Raw genomic sequence first — 20,773 nt, 5'->3', positions numbered from 1 at the left:
AGCTGGTACCACCATTGATCAGCTGTCAGTAGATCTAGCTCCTATTTAATACAATGTGAGCAATGATGCAAGACCCTAGAACGGGCAGTACACAGTCTATAGAGCTGGGGTGTTGTAGACAGCTGATCAGTGAGGGTGCTGGATGTCGTACCATCACCAACCTGGTGTGAATGCCGCTGTTCTCCTGAATCCGTCGTCGTCTTCCTTTTTTTCCTGCTCCTCTCCATTCCTGAGATATGGCCACTTCTTCTCTTTAAATAAATTTAGTCTCTTTTGACAAGTGGGTGTAGTCCTCAAGTCTTCAATGTGGATGAACCACACCCAATTGGATAAAAGACTAGATTAATATACAAGGAAGAAGGGGCCATATCTCAGGAACGGAAAGTCGCAGGAACAAAAGAAAAACATCGCCGGATTGAGGAGAACAGCGGCGTTTACACCAGGTAAAAAAAAATACATATTTATGACAAGTGATTGATCCTCTTTAAAATAGAACAATGCAATGTAAATTAGTTCTAAAGTATTGACTCCCCGTTAAGGCCGTTATGGTCTCTGGACAGTTGCACTCTTTCACCAGAATACGTTTCATGGCTCCACCTGTTACCACTGTCATGGTTCAATGTTTATTCCGAATTTTCTAGATAAGCTCTAGTGACATTTAAAGGGATTTATGAGTGGAACAGAAATATCCAGATTGGAGAAAGATATAAACAATCTATATATATAATTGCCTTATTCTGTCTGTCTGTCTGTCTGTCTGTCTGTCTATCTGTCTGTCTGTCATGCTCCGAAATTGTGTCCTTACGGTGACACAAAGCTGATTGGCCGCTGGGCTCGCCATGGCCCCGCCCCCCCACACGGATTGGCCTCTCGCCCCGGCTCTCTGCAGGCCCCGCCCCCCTCACGCAATCCACGCTCGCTCTGGCCCAACTGACACGGAGCCCCGATTCCCAGGTGAGTACACACACACACATCAGATCACACTCACTCTCACACACACCTCACACACACCTCACACATCACAACATGCTGGGCTATCGCTTGCTTCTACACCGGCTCCGTCAGGATCCCAGCAGCGCCAGACATAACCTTGCGATGCTGGGATCTTCACGGAGGCCGTGAAAGCTGGTAACCATTATACACATCGGGTAACTAAGGTCCCTTAGTTACCCGATGTGTATCATAGTTACCAGTGTACACCGGCTCCCACTCACTCTCACACACACCTCACACACACATCACATCGCATCCACACATCAAGGTCCTGCAGCGCCGGAAAATACAGACACATAACAGCACACACACATAACAGCACACACATACACACACACAAATCAGATCACACTCACACACACACATCACATCGCATCCACATACTCACAATATCCTGGGATATCGCTTGCTTCTCGGCCTCGATACTGTGCTGTTGTGATCTTCCAGGACCTGCCGGAGGATCACATGGCCAGAAGCATGTGATATCCCCGGATGTTGTGAGTATCAGCGCGTATGTGCGATATCGTCAGTGTCTGTGTGTGTGAGTGGATGCGATCGGGTGTGTGTGAGTGGATGCGATCGGGTGTGTGTGAGTGGATGCGATCGGGTGTGTGTGAGTGGATGCGATCGGGTGTGTGTGAGTGGATGCGATCGGGTGTGTGTGAGTGGATGCGATCGGGTGTGTGTGAGTGGATGCGATCGGGTGTGTGAGTGTCGGCAGAGGAGCACGGCGTGCTGGAGGAGGCTGGGAGCAGAGAGGCTGATCATGGGGAAGGCTGGGAGGAGAGAGGCTGATGGTGGGGGAGGCTGGGACGAGGGAGGCTGATGCTGGTGGAGGCTGATGCTTGGGGAGGCTGGGAGCGGAAGGCTGATGCTGAGGGAGGCTGGGAGAGGGAGGCTGGGAGGAAGGAGGCTGGGAGGAGAGAGGCTGATCCTGGGGAAGGCTGGGAAGGGGAGGCTGATGCTGGGGGAGGCTGGAAGGAGAGAGGCTGGAAGGAGAGAGGCTGATGCATGGGGAGGCTGATGCTAGGGGAGGCTGGAAGGAGAGAGGCTAATGCTGGTGGAGGCTGATGCTTGGGGAGGCTGATGCTGGGGGAGACTGGGAGGGGAAGGCTGATGCTGAAGGAGGCTGGGAGGAGAGAGGCTGATCCTGGGGAAGACTGGGAACGGGAGGCTGATGCTGAGGGAGGCTGGAAGGAGAGAGGCTGATGCTGGGGGAGGCTGGAAGGAGAGAGGCTGATGCTGGTGGAGGCTGATGCTTGGGGAGGCTGATGCTGGGGGAGACTGGGAGCGGAAGGCTGATGCTGAGGGAGGCTGGGAGAGGGAGGCTGGGAGGAAGGAGGCTGGGAGGAGAGAGGCTGATCCTGGGGAAGGCTGGGAAGGGGAGGCTGATGCTGGGGGAGGCTGGAAGGAGAGAGGCTGATGCTGGTGGAGGCTGATGCATGGGGAGGCTGATGCTGGGGGAGACTGGGAGCAGAAGGCTGATGCTGAGGGAGGCTGGGAGGAAGGAGGCTGGGAGGAGAGAGGCTGATCCTGGGGAAGGCTGGGAAAGGGAGACTGATGCTGAGGGAAGCTGGAAGGAGAGAGGCTGATGCTGGGGGAGGCTGGAAGGAGAGAGGCTGAGGCTGGGAGGAGAGAGGCTGATGCTGGGGAAGGCTGATGCTGAGGGAGGCTGGGAGAGGAAAGCTGATGCTGGGGAAGGCTGGGAGGACGGAGGCTGGGAGGAGAGAGGCTGATCCTGGGAAGGCTGGGAGAGGGAGGCTGATGCTGGAGGAGGCTGGAAGGAGAGAGGCTGATGCTGGCGGAGGCTGATGCTGGGGAGGCTGGGAGAGGCAGGCTGATGCTGAGGAAGGCTGGGAGGAGGGAGGCTGATGCACACACACACACACACACACACACACACACACACGCGCGCGCGCACTGCACAACACACCACACACACACACACACACACACTGGGAACCACAAACAACTGCCCTACACAGACACCCACACATACAGACAACGCTGCACACACAGACAACGCTGCACACACAAACACCGCGGCACACACAAATATACGCACATACCGCACAACACACACATTGCTCAAAACATACCTCCCCCCAAAACACACCACACACACACAAACCGCGCAACACACACACAACGCTACAGACACACAGCGCTCCACAAACAACGCAACACACGCAACACACATACAACACCGCTCTCACCCCCCGTCACACCCAGACAACACCCAGAACATGTACAGCGCCTACACAAACACTTGGTAACTACAGACAACAACATCTCTCTATATATATATATATATATATATATATATATATAACAAAAATCATACATGAACTACACAATACGTAAATTCTAGAATACCCGATGCGTAGAATCGGGCCACCTTCTAGTTTATATATAACAGGACAGCAAATAATTCTGTGATGGATGAGAGCGAAGAACAGTTTATTTTACTGTAAATACGCCTGTATTAATTTGCACATTTTTTTCATCCTCTTCCAAGACGTCTCATCAGGGTAACACGGTGCAAGTCTTAAACTAAGAATCCTGGCACATTCTTCTCTGACGTCTGGTACATACAGTATCTGACACCTGCTTCTATGGAAAGTAATGCAAAGGCTGCCTGGGTTGGGAGGTGTAATCATTTAGCGGTTTTAACTTTTACCTATCAGTAGGTGGTGGAATTGCTAAAATATACTTCAAAGACCTAGGTAAACAACTTACTAATATAGTTCAATTATCAAAGGTGCCCCAATCATTTTTGGTCTTCCGCTCCTAGAACTTGAATGTTTTACTTCCGGAGAGCGCCTGCTGTGTTGTCAGGATTGCTGAATGTAAAGGGGCTGGCTAAATGGCTCATTTTATTACCTAAGCCAGCCCTCTTTTTTTTGTCACAGCTGCTGTTTAGGAAAGAAATGGGGGCTAGGTTAGTTATTGAAGTAAACCAGACAGACAGCCCCCATTACACAGCACTGATGGGTGTCATGCACAAACCACATATGAACCTGCCGAGACTTGGTATTTTTTAGAATATTTCTGGATATTTTGACTCCTTTTGGGCCACAAGAAAAATTGTACTCATTACTGAACTTCTTATGCTTTCACCAAAACAGTAAGTGATAATCGGCAGCTGCATCCCCCTCTTCCCCCATCTCCTTGTCGGGTTCCCGGAGGAAGCCCACACACACGGGGAAAATATTCAAACTTTGGCCTAACATAAAACAGTGATGTTATAAGGGGCATATATTGGCAGAGGGTACTGATACAGATTTGCAAATGGGGCAAGTTACAGTATGTGTCTGAGATTGAGCATTCTGATACTTATTAGTCAGCTTAACTCTTCTCCCATATATGAGCCACCCCTTATTTAATGGATAATTACATACTGAGGCACACATTACTATTTTGCATGTTTTCCTAGTGATGTGGTCCAGAAATTGTGCACCACCTTCCTTCCCTCCCTGTCTTGTTGTATATGATCTGGCCGGCCATGTCCCCATGCTCTGTACCCTCTGGTCCAAGAATTGTCCACCACCTTCCCTCCCCATCTTGTTGTGCATGATCTGGCCGGCCATGTCCCCGTGGTCTCTACCCTCTGGTCCAGGAATTGTGCACCACCTTCCTTCCCTCCCTGCCTTATGGTGCATGATCTGGACAACCATGTCCTCTTGCTCTGTACCCTTTAGCCAGGAATTGTTCACCACCTTCCTTCCCCGTCTTGTTGTGCATGATCTGGACAACCATGTCCCTGTGCTCTGTACCCTCTGGTCCAGGTATTGTCCACCACCTTCCCTCACCATCTTGTTGTGCATGATCTGGCCAGCCATGTTCCCGTGCTCTGCACCCTCTGGTCCAAGAATTGTCCACCACCTTCCTTCCCTCCCCATCTTGTTGGGCATTATCTGGTCGGCCATGTCTCCGTGCTCTGCACTCTCTGGGCCAGGAATTGTGCACCACCTTCCTTCTCTCCCAATGTTGTTGTGCATGATCTGGTCCACCATGTCCTCTTGCTCTGCACCCTCTGGGCCAGGAATTGTCCACCACCTTCCTTCCCCGTCTTGTTGTGCATGATCTGGCCAGCCATGTACCCGTGCTCTGCACCCTCTGGTCCAGGAATTGTCCACCACCTTCCCTCACCATGTTGTTGTGCATGATCTGGCCGGCCATGTCCCCATGCTCTGCACCCTTTCTCCAGGAATTATGCACCACCTTCCTTCCCTGTCTTTTTGTGCATGATCTGGCCAGCCATGTCCCCGTGCTCTGCACCCTCTGGGTCAGGAATTGTGCACCACCTTCCTTCCCTGTCTTGTTGTGCATGATCTGGCCAGCCATGTCCCTGTGCTCTGCACCCTCTGGGTCAGGAATTGTGCACCACCTTCCTTCCCTGTCTTGTTGTGCATGATCTGGCCAGCCATGTCCCCGTGCTCTGCACCCTCTGGGTCAGGAATTGTGCACCACCTTCCTTCCCTGTCTTGTTGTGCATGATCTGGCCAGCCATGTCCCTGTGCTCTGCACCCTCTGGGTCAGGAATTGTGCACCACCTTCCTTCCCTGTCTTGTTGTGCATGATCTGGCCAGCCATGTCCCCGTGCTCTGCACCCTCTGGTCCAGGAATTGTGCACCACCTTCCCTCACCATGTTGTTGTGCATGATCTGGCCGGCCATGTCCCCGTGCTCTGCACCCTCTGGGTCAGGAATTGTCCACCACCTTCCTTCCCTGTCTTGTTGTGCATGATCTGGCCATCCATGTACCCGTGCTCTGCACCCTCTGGCAGCCAAAGATAAGAGTCAGTTTCATTGTTAGCAGAAACTTTGGGATATGATTTCATTATTTTCTTTGCTGGCAGCAAAAATCTTTCCCTCCTCCCGTTCCACTGGATCTCCGCTGCCTCCCCCTTTGCCAAGATTCAAACTTTCCAACAAACCCATAGAACTAAGAGCCTTTTTTGGAAATGTAAAACTGGGAGGGAGCGGTGCCCAAGGGAGCCTGCGGGGCTGAGATCTTGGAAAGAGACGATTCTGCGTGGATTCAGTAACAGCCACAAACTCGTCCTACTACCCTCACTGCTCTGTAGGACATTAACTCATTGGCAGGTCAAGTATATTGTTTTCACTTTGCAGTGCCGTCTTATGCCTGGCATAAATGTGTAGCAGAACTACATTCTTTATTCTCCATTAATTGCATCTAAAGGGTTAATTCCTGCAACATCGATCATATCTCAGTAGTCTAAAGTAAGTAAGGGAAGTACCAAGTGAAAGGCGAAAGGGAAGGGGGAGATGATGATTCCTGACCAAACCAACTGGTGGTCCCTGGGGTCCCTCACCACCCTAGATAGGTTCTGGACCTATGCCCTGAGCCGGATACCTGTCCCAAGGTATCCCTAGTGCTGGGCCCTAACTAGGGAATGGATAGGATGAGTTCTTCGTCAACCCCACAAAACACTATAGAAGACACAAGGGGGACATACAGGGGGAAATGCATGAACTACTTATCTACAGATGACTAAGGTAGAAGTTCAGCAAAATTTCAGCAACAATACTACAGATGAGTGCAAGCCACCTGCTTGCAACCAGAGCTACAACGAACTGGATATCACCAGCATCAGTCCAGGGAAGATAGGAGTATTAAAGCACAAAGAGAATACTGATATTCAGCAGCTGGACGGAAGGAGAGCTTCACTGGGTCCTAAAGGGGAAGAGATGAATCCAGCAGGAAAGCTACCTATACTAATGAATATTAACAGCAGGAACAATAGAAAGTCAGGGAGCATTTTGCACAGTCAAACACTTTGACCTTCTTTTGCCAAAAACCACATGACTGTCTATCACCTGTGTCACATACAGTATATTGTTCTTGAACAGTGGCTCCTTCAGTGTACGCCAGTGCTGCCGACTATTTCTATTGTAGATATCCTTTTCTTAGATTCATCACAAGTAGAAGAGCATGGAGAAGAAACATGGCACTTTTGAAAATTTTAGTTTTCTGCGGTCACATGGGTGGCACTGAACAAGAGCCCATTCACACTGAGCAGAGACAGAAACAGGAGGACTAAGAAAATGACCAGTGGGTATGTGAAGGTATTTTTGGGTTACTTTAGAGAAGTTATAAGATTACAAGGAGTTTGAAAAGGAATAGTAGATTTTTGGATAACTCCTTTAAGTGAACAATCTGGGCAAAAATCAGACACAGTACTATACCAGTGTATGGCGCGTGGCCCAGGGATGTTCCTTGAGTGATCCCAAAATGAATTGATTAGTACTTGCCAAACGTAAACCAAGAAAAGACAACTGGAAACCAGGTAACTGGTGACAATTGTCAATGATGTGCAAGGGATGCAGAGGCTAGCCCGCCAGGTACAATCCCATAATCTACTGTAGCACAAAGTGCAGAAAACGTTACTGCTGGCTATAATAGAAGTTCTCATAGTACACAGAGCATTGGATCTTGTTAGACCTGTCAGAGGGTCCATGGTGACCCTTGCTCAAGTCCAAAAGTGCGTACAATGGGAAGGTAAGCATCAGAGCTGGACCATGGAACAGGGGAGAAAGGCGGCTTGGTCTAATAAATCACTTTTTCTTTTCCATCATGGACCTCCAGATGAGTGTGTATGACTTACTTGGAGCAGACATGGCTCGAGGATGAACTTTGAGAACAAAACAACCTGGCGGAGGCGCTGTGATGTTCGGTTGGGAAACCTTAGATCAGTGTTTCTCAACTCCACTCCTCAAGACCCACCAACAGATCATGTTTTCAGGTTTTCCTGATGGAATTATTCCCTGTCTAATATTGAGGAAAACCTAAAAACATGATCTGTTGGTGGGTCTTGAGGACTGGAGTTGAGAAACACTGCCTTAGATCCTGCCATCATGTGCATGTGCCGCCCTGGCAAAACCAGGGTGTCACAGAGGTCTGCATACATCTTTATGGTGCAAATCTCACTCTCACTTGGGGAGTTTCCCACACCGATACACACCAGCCAATCAGGCCCCACTCGCCCCCTCCTCAGGTAAATGGGAGGGGGAGAGAGGAGCTTGGGGAGAGCAGAGTGTAGTTTCAGGCAGTCTGCAGGAGGAGAGAGGGCTGGAAGCAGCCCCTGTGTGGGGCTATAAGAAGTGGCAGTGAGGGCCTCAGGAATAGGCCAGCCGCTTCCTGTGTACGGAGCAGACACAAACACCAGGCAGGAGAAAAACACCCGAATTACACACACGGGTGTGGGACCAGTCCTCTCTGCAGCCATGGGCACCAGTTACCAGCAACTTGGTTAATTCTTGGACTCGTGTCAGTTATTGCCTTATACTGTGAGTACTCTTGCACCACCCGGTCCAAGCTGTGGACTGCACCCGTTACTCCCCAATCCATCACACCGGGGTCCCGGGACATCAACACCATACCCGTGGAGGGAAAATCACCACCTTGCTGCCCCTTACCATCCCCGGGATCCTGTGACCAGCAGCGGCGGTGCTGCATTACCTCACCGCACACCACGGGTGGCGTCACGGAACATAGACTACCAAATCTCCCCTGTACATAATGCCCCTTTTGTTGTGGTGCCTGGGATCATAGACCGGGTCACTCCACCGTGATACCTTCAGAAGCGACCCCTTGACCCGGATCTGAGTACCCCCTATCCCTGGGCGACACATGCACACACAACACATACCACTTATCTAAATATTTTACAGACCCCATGCGCCCCATGTTATGGTGACGATGTTCCGCAATGACAATGCCCCATATCTGCTGGATAATGCCTCACTGTAAAAATTATCCAGGAATATTTTAAAAATGATGATAAAAAATGTGATCTGATGAGTTGCTTCCATATTCTTCTGATCTCAATCTGATCCATAGGATGTGCTGGAAAAACAAGTCCGATCCACGGAGGCCGCACCGTGCAACGCAGAGGCCATATAGAATCTGCTGCTACCATCTTGTGCCACAGCAGGCCTAATGGTCTTGTTTAAGGCACAATGGGTACTGTGCACATCGAGCAACCATGATTGCACAAACAAGAGCACAGTTTCGAAAATTTAGCCTGGATCCGTGGGTTTCGGCCATAGCAATAGTCAACCCATGTGTTAAGATGGCAGCGTTTATCATTAGGATTGCCAGGCGGGTACCATGCTAGGCAAGCAAGTTACATATGCCCAAATAGATTTAAGAAGAGAATGTGATGGTATGTACTGAGCAAGTGTGGCCGAGTAAGTCCTTGTGGGGTGTGCGGTGTCCATCCAAAAAGGGGGCACTGTGCCCGTTTAAAGCTATGGTGTTTGGCTCTAAACTCATCAAGTGTCATGGCGGCATCTGACGCTGTTCACACTGCAGAGTCTGACAGTCCTATGCCTCCTTTGGTGCTTCTGAGTTGCACAGACAGGCTCGGGCATTGACCAGCTGTGTGTTCATTAGTGATTGGGCTTGTAGTAATACATTTCTGCTGGTCTGCTGGATCACATGTTGTGGTAGACCTATCACAGTCACTCCCTGCCTTTTTAAGATGGAGGAGCCTGTATTCCCATGCTGACTATAGCTTTTGCTACACTGGTCCATGTGCTGTTGTATCCCAGTGCTGCTGGTGATTGTATTGCTTTGTGCATGGAGTTGTTGTGGAGGTCTCTCGTCATTTCGTTGTTTCCCCCTTGCTCTTATTTTCGCCCTTATCACTTGTTGTTTAATACCTCTGTGTGAGCGTGCTGAGTGATCGAGTTTTGGTTTCCCCTGTTTGTCCTTATCCGTGGGTTCTACCACTTCTGTCCCAGGCCTAACTTGGGGTGTGGGAGAGGGGATATTGGTTCAGGGCTGTACAGGAGCAGGGAAAGGAAGGCGGCCCAGACATCATCACCATCAGACATATCTCTGGGATCAGGGACAGTTAGGGCCCCTCTAGACTGGGAGCCAGTTTATGAGCCCTGGTCCCCGGTTATCCCATCACACCCCGTGATACCTTTGCTCCTTGCTAACTAATTACATATAGGATATAAATGACAGTGGCCAGCCCTGGTAATACACTCAACATCATAGGACGTCTTCCACTTGAACAAATTCATATTGTATGGCACACTGACTTCTCCATCTTTGATTTTTTTTTTATATAGGCAAGGCTGCCATCCCGTGCTTGAGAAGTTTAGGATCTTGAGGACACCATCTCTGCTATGAGGTCATAATTTCAGTTCCAAAAGCCTAAATATATGAATTGAGTATATGTTTTGTGAATACAGGAAAAACAGTCATAGCTGAACGTTAGAGTTTTCCTCCAACTGAGCCCCCTCCCTTTTGGGGAACACCTCTGTTTTTGCCGCTCCCAAGCAACCATCCAAAACATGGTACGGGAGGGATACCCCGGCTGAGGGGGGGAGTAGGATAGGCACAGGATCGCCTCTGGGCTTCCCCAGCGAAGCCCCCCACCTCCTCTATACACCCACACACAGATATATGCAGATACATGGCACAAGCCGAGTTATTAAGGAAAGGAATTTCACATGGAATGTATTATTATCTCACGGAAAAGAAAAACAATCCTTTCCACTCCGCGCACAAATGGAGGATTCGGAGAGATCCCTTCACCCCATAGCTTGCAAACAGTTAACCAGCTGCAGACACAGCAAGGTCCAACAATGAACATTGCACAGAGCCCTGATTCATGTCTAACACAACACTGCAAAACATAGCAACAGAAAGCGGAGGCCCGACAGCTGGGAAAAAAATGGAGAAATGTTCCAGGACTATCAAAAAAATGCTGACCTGTGTACAGAGTGTACCAGTGCCAGGGTGCCCTCTTATGTAATGTAAAACAATGTGTAATAGCGCCAAACACCCTACTATCATCTGCTAGGATCAGGCTGCCCTCGTAGGTATTAACAAAAAATGTGCGATAGTTCCAAAATTCAGACCCTCCCATTGTATAACAGTGCCAGGATGCCCTGCCCATAGTCGTACAGTGTCAAACTGTCCTCCTAAGGGCGCTTTCACACTGCGTTTTGTCTCCCATTCAGTGATCCCGTCGGGGTCTACGTCTGAACCCCCCCACAAAACGGGATTCAAATATATGCGCCAACGGGGCCTTTGACTATAATGGAGCAGATGGAGTCATTGTGTGCTCTGTCATGCACCATTTTCGGGCATATACTCCTACCGGAGGCGAAACCCCAGAGAAAGTCTACTACGTCTGGGTGTCCGCCTCCAACAGGCGTAGACGCCTGTAAACTGGATAAACATATAGCTGGGATGATTTAGAAAAGCCTGCACTCGCAGGGGGTTGGGCTCAATGGCCCTTGAGGTCCCTTCCAACTCTACCATTCTATGATTCTGTGATGCCCAACCGAGCACACACTGACTCTATCTGCACCATCATAGTTAACTGCCCTGTCGGCGTTTACGTCTGAATCTCATTTTGCGAGGGGTTTGGACATAAATCCCGACAGGACCACTAAAGGCAGTGTGAATGCACCGTTATACATAAAATACATTAGTCAGCAGTCACAAAGGACCATCATATATATATTCTAGTCCCGAGTCACCCTCCAGGCAAGAGAGCTGGTGCAAAGATTGTCTCATACTCTGGAGGACCTGTTATGTCTGTGCATTATGGTGACAGTCTATTGACTTAAATGAGAACCATATGCTTCATTTCACCTGTGGGGGCACTGCAGGAAAGTGGAACACTTGCGGTTGGGCTTCCACACTGATTATAGTTGACCACTTGAGGACCGGGCAGCAGCGTCATAGTGTGGGTTACCAGCACCCATGGTTAGGCATGTATTTGAAACCCCCTAATCTGTGGACTTTCTGTCCTCTCCAAGTTCCTGTCATGATCTTCTCGTTGTGTGTACGAGTTCTTGTTTTCCCCTGTCCGTGTCTCGTTGTGGGGTTTGTGTTTACGGTCCCGGCTCACCCCTGGAGTGGAGGTGGGGGAAAGGAATTACATTAGGGCTTGGACAGGAGTCAGGGACATGCTGGTGACTCAGACCTCGCTACCATCAAGCGTACCTCTGAGCTGAGGGACAGCTGATTATCATCTTAGGTATCCTGGTCCTGTCATCCATCATTCGGTCCCCGTGACAGTTCTTTCTACCAGTTCAGTATAGCATCCCCGAAGCACATGCTTTGTATTTTAGCTAAACACATTGGTATGTCTTTTTCTGTTTTTGTTTTTTTTAAATTTTTTTTACATTTTTGTTTGTTTTGTGTAACGATTATATTCTCCTAGCCCTAAACCTGACCCTACCATTTTCCCTAACCCTAGTCCTATGTTTAGGGTTAGAAAGAGTATGTAAAGAATAAAGTTTATTATATTGCTAGTGGGGGGGGGGGGGGGTTTATACAAGGTCCACTTTTTTAACCTTTGGACAGCTCTCTGTCTCTCATGTCAGAAAATTACAATTGAAAGGGGAGGCAGGGGACTACGGAAGAGCAATGTGCAGCCGTTGAAATCTCTGCTGCTGCCAATGCAGAGCGCAGCAGCCAAGTTGAGTTTGTCTCCTGCATAAGCAGGAACTCGAACGACAAAGCTCACTTCATCATATTGTGAGCTTTGTCAACTTGGTTGCTCCCTATGAAAATTGCAGAAGCCGATGACAAACCTATCTTGACTGCTGCGCTCTGCATAGGGACCTTTGGCGCAGCCGCACCAACCAAGATGTCAAAGCAGCTGCTGGCTGCATTACTCGCCAATCACAGGGCCAACACTCACAGCAATGGGTCAACTGCCCCTGATAGACCAGCGGGACACCCTCCAATCAGCATAATGGACATATTGTATAATTGTTGCCACTCTATGACTTGCCTTATGGTACAATTCATCATGGCACCACTTGGACACACATTTCCCAGCCATCATATAGAGGTAACTTATTATCTATGATATCTCCAGGGCATGGCTGGTTTTTAGGCTCCCATTACTGGGTGTTTATATACTGGAGCCAGTAGGCACAGAGCCAGGAGCGTAGCTGTAGCCGCTCCTAGAGAGAAGGGATATTTCCATAAACAATAGCGGATTATGTTTAGATCAGTTAATGGCTGCAGATTCCTGCTGCCCTCTGCCCTTCCCTTCCCCAAATACACAGGATGGGACATCCTGGACTACGTCTGATCCGGCTCAGTGGACAGCGTTCCTAAAAGTTACCTATTTCCTAGTCGCAGGTTGCAAATTTAGCATCAATTCATTAAGGTCTATAGATGACTTTAGGGAGAAGAAAATGCTGCCGATACCTATGGGTCAATGCTTAAACTCCTTATCAATTCCCCTATCTAGAGGCAGCATATGATTAGGGTGAGGTGCTGAGCGTGAGGACCCATTTTTAATTTTTATTTATTTTTTGTTGAATCATGTTAAAAAATTTCACTCCTGTAGGACTCATTAAGAAAGCTTGTGAGTCCAAATTACCCTTCCCACTTATTGAAAAAGTCTGTCTTGTTCGTCCCCAGTCATATAGCAAGCTTGTGAGTCCTTTTTTTCTCCAAACCACTCGTAGGAAAAAACCTGTTTCCACCGCTCATTGACAGAAAGCCTGTGAGTCCTGCTTCCTTTGCTCAATCATAAAGAAAGCTAATGGGTCTTGCTTTACCTGTCCACTAATATAGAAGGGACTCACAGGCTTTCTTTATAAGTAGGCAGGAGAATCAGGACTCACAGGCTTTCTTTATAAGTAGGTGGGAGAATCAGGACTCACAAGCTTTCTTTATAAATAGGAAGGAGAATCAGGACTCACAGGCTTCCTTTATAGGTAGTTGGAAAAATGAGGACTCACAGGCTTTATTTCTAAGTAGAAGAAAGAGTCAGAACTCACAGGCTTTCTTTATAAGTAGGTGAGAGAATCAGGACTCACAGGCTTTATTTCTAAGTGGGAGGGATAATCAAGACTCACAGGCTTTCTTTTTAAGTAGGAGGGATAATCAGGACTTACAGGCTTTCTTTTTAAGTAGGAGGGATAATCAGGACTTACAGGCTTTCTTTTTAAGTAGGAGGGATAATCAGGACTCACAGGCTTTCTTTATAAGTAGGAGGGATAATCAGGACTCACAAGCTTTCTTTATAAGTAGGTGGGAGAATCAGGACTCACAAGCTTCCTTTATAAGTAGGTGGGAGAATCAGGACTCACAAGCTTCCTTTATAAGTAGCTGGGAGAATCAGGAATCATAGGCTTTATTTCTAAGTGGGAGGGATAATCAGGACTCACAGGCTTTCTTTATAAGTAGGAGGGAGAATCAGGACTCACAGGCTTCCTTTATAAAGTAGGCGGGAGAATCAGGACTCACAGGCTTTCTTTATAAGTAGGAGGGAGAATCAGGACTCACAGGCTTTCTTTATAAGTAGGAGGGAGAATCAGGACTCACAGGCTTTCTTTATAAGTAGGAGGGAGAATCAGGACTCACAGGCTTTCTTTATAAGTAGGAGGGAGAATCAGGACTCACAGGCTTTCTTTATAAGTAGAAGGGAGAATCAGGACTTACAGGCTTTCTTTATAAGTAGGAGGGAGAATCAGGACTCACAGGCTTTCTTTGTAAGTAGGAGGGAGAATCAGGACTCACAGGCTTTCTCAATGAGTGGGTTGGGGGAATCAGGACTCACAGGCTTTCTCGATGAGTGGTTGGAGGAATCAGGACTCACAGGCTCTCTCTGTAAATATGCAGAAGGATCAGGACTTGCAGGCTTTGTATGAGTTCTGGAATCTGTATTTTAGGAGCTCCTACTGGCCTAAAAGTCAACTTCTTCCACCTGCTAAAACCTTTTCTTTTACCATATTGCATATTAGTTATGCAATCAATAACTAAAGGTCAAGTGATCCAGACAAGGGCAATACTGTGCAAGCTCTCATTCGCAGTTTGGTGCCCATTAATTTATGAGTTGGGTTTGCTTGACTTAAGAGAGCACAGGTTTTCGCAACGGGCAGAGTTAATGGGATGATTCAATTTATGGTTGGATTAGCCCTGAGATGAGATGAGACGTGCCGTTTGTCATGTTTCTTGGCTGCAATGTAAAATATTTCAAATATTTTCTGGCAAGGATGGCACCTGGCCATGGTCAGTGGAGGTATACATTATATGATCCTGGGTTATATTCCATGTACATTCATGACCGAAGTGTTGGCACCCTTGAAATTGTTCCACAAAAAGAAGTATTTCTCCCAGAATATTATTGTAGTTACACATGTTTTGTTATACATATGTTTATTTCATCTGTGTGTATTGGAGCTACACAAAAAAAATAGAGAAAAAAGGCAAATTGGACATAATTTCAAACAAAACCCCTAAAATGGGCCAGTCAAAATTTTTGGCATATTTCTAAAATTATGGATAAACAACTTTGTTTCAAGCATGTGATGCTCGTTCAAACTCATCTGTGGCATGTGACAGATGTGGGCAATATGAAAATCACACCTGAAACCAGATAAAAAGGGGAGAAGTGCATTCAATCTTTGCATTGTGTGTCTGTGTGTGCCACACTAAGCATGGAGAACAGAAAGAGGAGAAGAGAACTGTCTGAGGACTTGAGAACCAAAATTGTTAAACAATATCAACAATCTCAAGGTTACAAGTTACAGGGATCTTGATTTTACGTTTTCCATGGTGTGCTACATGATCAAAAAGTTTACAACCCATTGCACTTTAGCTAATCTCCCTGGATGTGGACGACAGGAAAAAAAGGTTGAAACACAGGAGAGTCCGATAGGTGGATAAGTCGCCCCAATCAAGTTGCAAAGAAATTCAAGCTGTCCTGCAGACTCCGGGGCATCCGTGTCAGAATATCCGTCCACATCTGAATTAAATTAAATGCTATGCAGGAGACCCAGGAGGACCCCACTGCTGACTCAGAGACATAAAAAGCTACGTCTGCAGCTTGTCAAAATGTACATAAGCCAAAATGTTTTCGGGAAAGCATTTTGTGGAGAGATGGAACTAAGTTAGAGCTTTTTGGTAAAGCCTATTATTCTACTGATTACTGAAAATGGAATGAGGCCTTCAAAGAAAAGAGCACAGTACCTACAGTCAAATATGGTGGAGGCTCAAAGATGTTTTGGGGTTCTTTTGCTGCCTCCTGCCTTGGGGGCCTTGACTGTGTGTAAGGCATCATGAAATCTGAAGATTACCTGACAATTTGGGGTCACAATGTATTGCCCAGTGTCAGAAAGCTGGGTTTGTGCCCTAGGTCATTGGCAGAACAATAACCCCAAACCTACTTCAAGAAGCCCCCAGAAATGGATGGAAACAAAGCGCTGGAGAGATCTGAAGAGGCAGCAATGAGCCCGGATCTACATCCTATTGACACCTGTGAAGAGATCCTAAAATTGCTGTTGGGAGAAGAGAAGACGCCTTCAGATATGAGATACATGGAGGAGTTTATAAAGAAGAGTCCAAAATTCCAGGTGAGAGGAGGAAGAAGCTTGTGGATGGTTATAGGAAGCGACTGATTGCAATTATTTATTCTAAAGAGTGTGCAACCAGATATTAAGTTTAGGGTGCCAGCAATTTTGCCTATTTTTGGAGTTTTGTGTGAAATTGTCAAATTTGCTCTTTTTCCTCTTTTTTTTGTGTTGCTCAAATACATACCAAGAAAATAAACATGTGTATAACAAATCATGTGTAATTGCAGTAATGTTCTGGGAGAAATACATAATTTTCTGGGACAATTTCAAGGGCGCCAACACTATCGGCCATGACTGTATTGGATCCATCATGAAGTTATTGTGACCTTAGGAATCATTTTATCTGTCTTGGGTATTACACTCACCTCGGCTCACCCGCTGCTTGGCCCCAGACAAGATGCCTGGAGTGTCAATAAGGCTGATGCTTTCCAAGACTTTGTTGGGCAGATGGGCACACATGAACCTGTCCAAAAGAAGCAAAAAGAAGTAATGTAAAAACAAAGATATCTGGTATGAAGACTCCAAGAAAGATTAGGTATTAGACCCTTCCTTGGATGCAAGAAACACCAGTTTATAATCAGAAATTTAAAGCTATTTGAAAACAGCGCCACTCATGGCCATGTCCGGTATTGCACAGCCCCATTCAAATCATCAATATATTATTGGCCCTTGTACCTTTTTTTTTTTTTCCAAATAACCTTTTAGACTGAACACGTCAGTAAACTTACATTAGGAACCGATGTTTATAAACCACTCTGGGCACATACGTGTAAGGAAACCATTCCCATCAAACATAAACAGTGAAATGCTAATAATATTCCAGATCCTGTCAACTAGGAAATGTCCAATATGTGAAGGAGGGGTCAGGGATATTCCTCTTAAAGGGAATCTGTCACCAGGTTTTATCACCTAATCTGAGAGCAGCATAATGTAGGGGCAGAGATCCCGATTCCAGCGATGTGTCACTTACTGAGCTGCTTAGTGTAGTTTTGATAAAATCACTGTTTAATCAGCAGTAGATTATCATTATAGGACTACTTGGCGTGCTGCAGGTAGTCCAGCATATTCATGAGCTCTGTATAACAGCAGAGAAAACATTGATTTTATCAAAATTCCAACAAACAGCTCAGTAAGTGACACATCGATGGAATCAGGGTCTCTGTCTCTACATTATGCTGCTCTCAGATGGGGGAGCAAAAACCTGGTGACATATTCCCTTTAAAGGGAGCCTAGACAATTTAAAGTAAGCACTGAGCCTTGTAGGGCATATATCATACCTTTATTGTTGTAATCACTGCAGAAATTAATTTAATCAAATATGGTAATTGGGGTGCTCGGTGCACCCTGGGTGTGGCCAAGAGGCTCAGTGCATTATCCCGCCCACAGGTTTTGTATGACCCCGCCTCTCTCACTGGTGATTGACAGGACTTGCCTGAGCAACCTCTGCAGACAGCAAGCCAGCCAGTAAGGAAGGTGGGAACATGCAAAACCAGTGGGCGAAGCAATGCCCTGATCCTCCTGGGCGCACCAAGAGTGCACCGAGCACACTAATTAGCATATCTGATTTAACATTAGCTAAGCTGTTCTACAGTTGTATGTTTGGGGTTTTTTTTGTTTCTTTTGTTTTGTATTGTTTGCCGTTTTTGTGCCAAAATGGCGCAAGGGATTCATGAATTTTACCAAAATTAAAATGATGAGATGATCGCTATTTTTTGTCTTCAACCTTTTTTTGGAACTTATTAGTCCAAAAAGTCCTCAAAAATTGAGTGAAAATTCCTGAAGTGCATAGAATTACTCCAGGGAGGGAGGGAGACTGTAGCACAAGGTGCTAAAAAAAAATTGCAAACAATAAATCAGCCGGAAATATCTGAAAAGCATGAACCCTGCCCAAACTGGGGAACTAAAATAAAAAAAATATAAAAAAAATGATATTAAAAAAGGCACAAATAAAAAAAATTAAACAGGCATAAACAAAGAAACAGGTGCAAAATTAAGCAAAAAAAAAGGCGCGAAGCAATGATGAATCAGCCCCTAAATATGTGATTTTTTTTTTTTTAGGGGCTAATCCCCTTTAAGGCTATGTCAGTGTGTCAGTGTGGGCTAAAACACTCCCTTTACAACTCCTCATCATAACCCTCATCATCTGACTGTCTTCAATTATAGAATTAAATTATGAAAAATGTAAAAAGTTAAGTAAATTAAATTAAAAATTAATCACACTTTTTGGAACTGGCAGACAATTTTTTCCTATGAAATGGTGACAGATTAATATTATCCATCGGCACCTCTACTGTATAGATCTCGTTGCCCAGTGGCAGCCGTCTAACCTTCATAAATTATTACATTTATTGATAAGACTCGTAGAAATAATAAAAAGAGTTTTTGTTAGTCTTCGCACCTCCAGCACCTCCTCCCTGTCGCTGCCGTCAGACTTTCTTGACAAGCTGCAGCGGTGACATTATGACTACAGCACACTTGACCACTGCCAGCCAATCACAGGGCTCAGGCGTTGACTATGTCTGAATCACTACTGAGCCCAGTGACTGACTGCAGCCATCATATGCTGCAGCCATCATATGCACTGCAGTCATGACATCACCGCTGCAGCCTGTCAATGAAAACCAGGGATAGTGGCGGCGAGGTGAGGATAGGTAAGGTAAAGGATAAAAATGATGACTAGGAAAACTCATTTCATTATAGGGATATTCCCATTTCTAAAAAGTGACAGCATGTTCCAGTGTTATGATTAGGGATCCTTTAGATCCTGGGAATGAAGGTGCCATAGCATTGATTTAGTGGTATTTCCCCCCTGTGCTCCCCGGCCGCCACGCCTTCATTTTCAGGAGTGGCGGATATCCCAGGGATCAGATGACCACCAATCATATGGCATATTAGATATTGGAAGACCCCCTTTAAACTGGCTGTCCAGGATTAGAAAAAAATGTTTGCTTTTGGCCAAGATTGGCACCACTCCTGTGTATGGGTTCTGTGCCGCCTTGTAGCTCAGATCAATCAAAGCTTAAGAGACTGAGATGCAGTACCAGGCACAACCTGTGGACAGGTGTGGCACTATACTTGTAGGAAAGCAGCCATGTTTTGCTAATGTTGGACAAGACCCTTAACAGCTACAGCAGAATCACATTTCTAGTAGATTTTCCAAGCTAAATTCACAATTTCTCCCAAATTTTCCCCTGTAACTTGTGTTCCCAGGATTAAGGAATTGCCCCTGTAATCAGGTCCTCGCTCCCCAGTTGCAGGGGCTTTTATCTCATTCACTTACCTATTCAGAAAAGTGTTCCCAAAAGGGTTGAGCTTGCGGAAGGGTTTATTGGGGTCCACCATCAGCGCGTTCCCCGGGATGACCCCCTCTGTTTCGCCGTGCATGACGGCAATAAAAGAGTCGGTGGTGGGCTCGGGTCCAATCCGACTCCCTGGGATGTCCTGCTCCAGGAGATACTTAATGAAGGTGGTCTTCCCGGTGGAGTATTGCCCCATGACCAACACCATGGGCTTGTTGGCAAAGTCTGCATCTTCCAGAGCCGGAGAATGGAAGTCATGGAACCTGTAGTAATCTTCTACTGGTTTCAGCTTCTTCTTATACAGGTCCTTGAGACCCTCAGTGACCGTATGAATGACTTCTGGGGTCTTCTTGTTCTTTTCATTCTTCTTCATCCAGCTGAACATGTTCACAGTATTTTTTTCACGTTTCTATTTTTCCCGACTTATTTTCTTCCTCTGTAGGTTTGTGGGACAATATAAGAAGACCCTACAATCTAGTCCTCCCGATCTTCTAAGTCTGCCTCCTTCTCTTGTCTCCGAGATGTCAGTCTGAAGTTAAGACCAAAATTTATCCCCCCACCCCAAAAAAAAGAGAACCCGTAACAACAGGACTGGAAGAAAAAAAAAAGGGCTGGCAGGAACAGGGTGTGTACGAAGGAGGCAGGAGCAAATAGTAGGGTGGGGAACGTAGGACCACCTTTATGTTTCCACAGAGAGTGTTAATAGGTCAATTATAGAATGGGAGCTTCTTACTATCCCAAACCCCGAAGTGAGGATGATGCCAAAAGCAGTGGAAAACAGCTGTATAGAGAGAATGTATGAGTTATTCCGAGGGGGGATATTCCACTCCCTGGATGCCCACCCCACTAAAGGAATGCACTCGGCGGCTCTAATTGTCCTGCTGGAGAATATGGGCATCTCATGACACCTAGTGGGAGAGAATGGAACAATGTGGGTAGAATCCAAAAATTAGAAGTATTTCCTTCGAAAATGTCTTACTTTTTTTGTGACATTGCACTATTTTTACGTAATGAACATTTCATAGTGTCGGAAACGTGTGATTTTTTTTTTCCCCAGTGGACCAGTCTTTGAAGGGGTCAGCAAAGCAGCAGAAGATGTGTCGAATG

The 20,773-nt window shown here is 46.6% G+C and overlaps 1 protein-coding gene across 1 annotated transcript in view; it reads right to left on the bottom strand.

Moving 5' to 3' along the window:
- Positions 1 to 20,457, bottom strand: part of EHD2 (EH domain containing 2) — a 44,787-nt gene extending 24,330 nt beyond the window's left edge. The window contains exons 1-2 of the mRNA XM_075323538.1: positions 19,648 to 20,457; positions 16,733 to 16,830 (exon numbers count right to left, since the gene is read on the bottom strand). Coding sequence (XP_075179653.1) covers positions 16,733 to 16,830; positions 19,648 to 20,051 — 502 coding nt within the window. The 5' untranslated portion in view covers positions 20,052 to 20,457. The remainder of the gene's footprint in view (positions 1 to 16,732; positions 16,831 to 19,647) is intronic.
- Positions 20,458 to 20,773: the final 316 nt, after the last annotated feature.

This window comes from Anomaloglossus baeobatrachus, chromosome 9 (genome assembly GCF_048569485.1).
Source record: "Anomaloglossus baeobatrachus isolate aAnoBae1 chromosome 9, aAnoBae1.hap1, whole genome shotgun sequence".
NCBI lineage: Eukaryota > Metazoa > Chordata > Amphibia > Anura > Aromobatidae > Anomaloglossus > Anomaloglossus baeobatrachus.
This window is presented reverse-complemented; position numbering and strand designations above follow the sequence as displayed.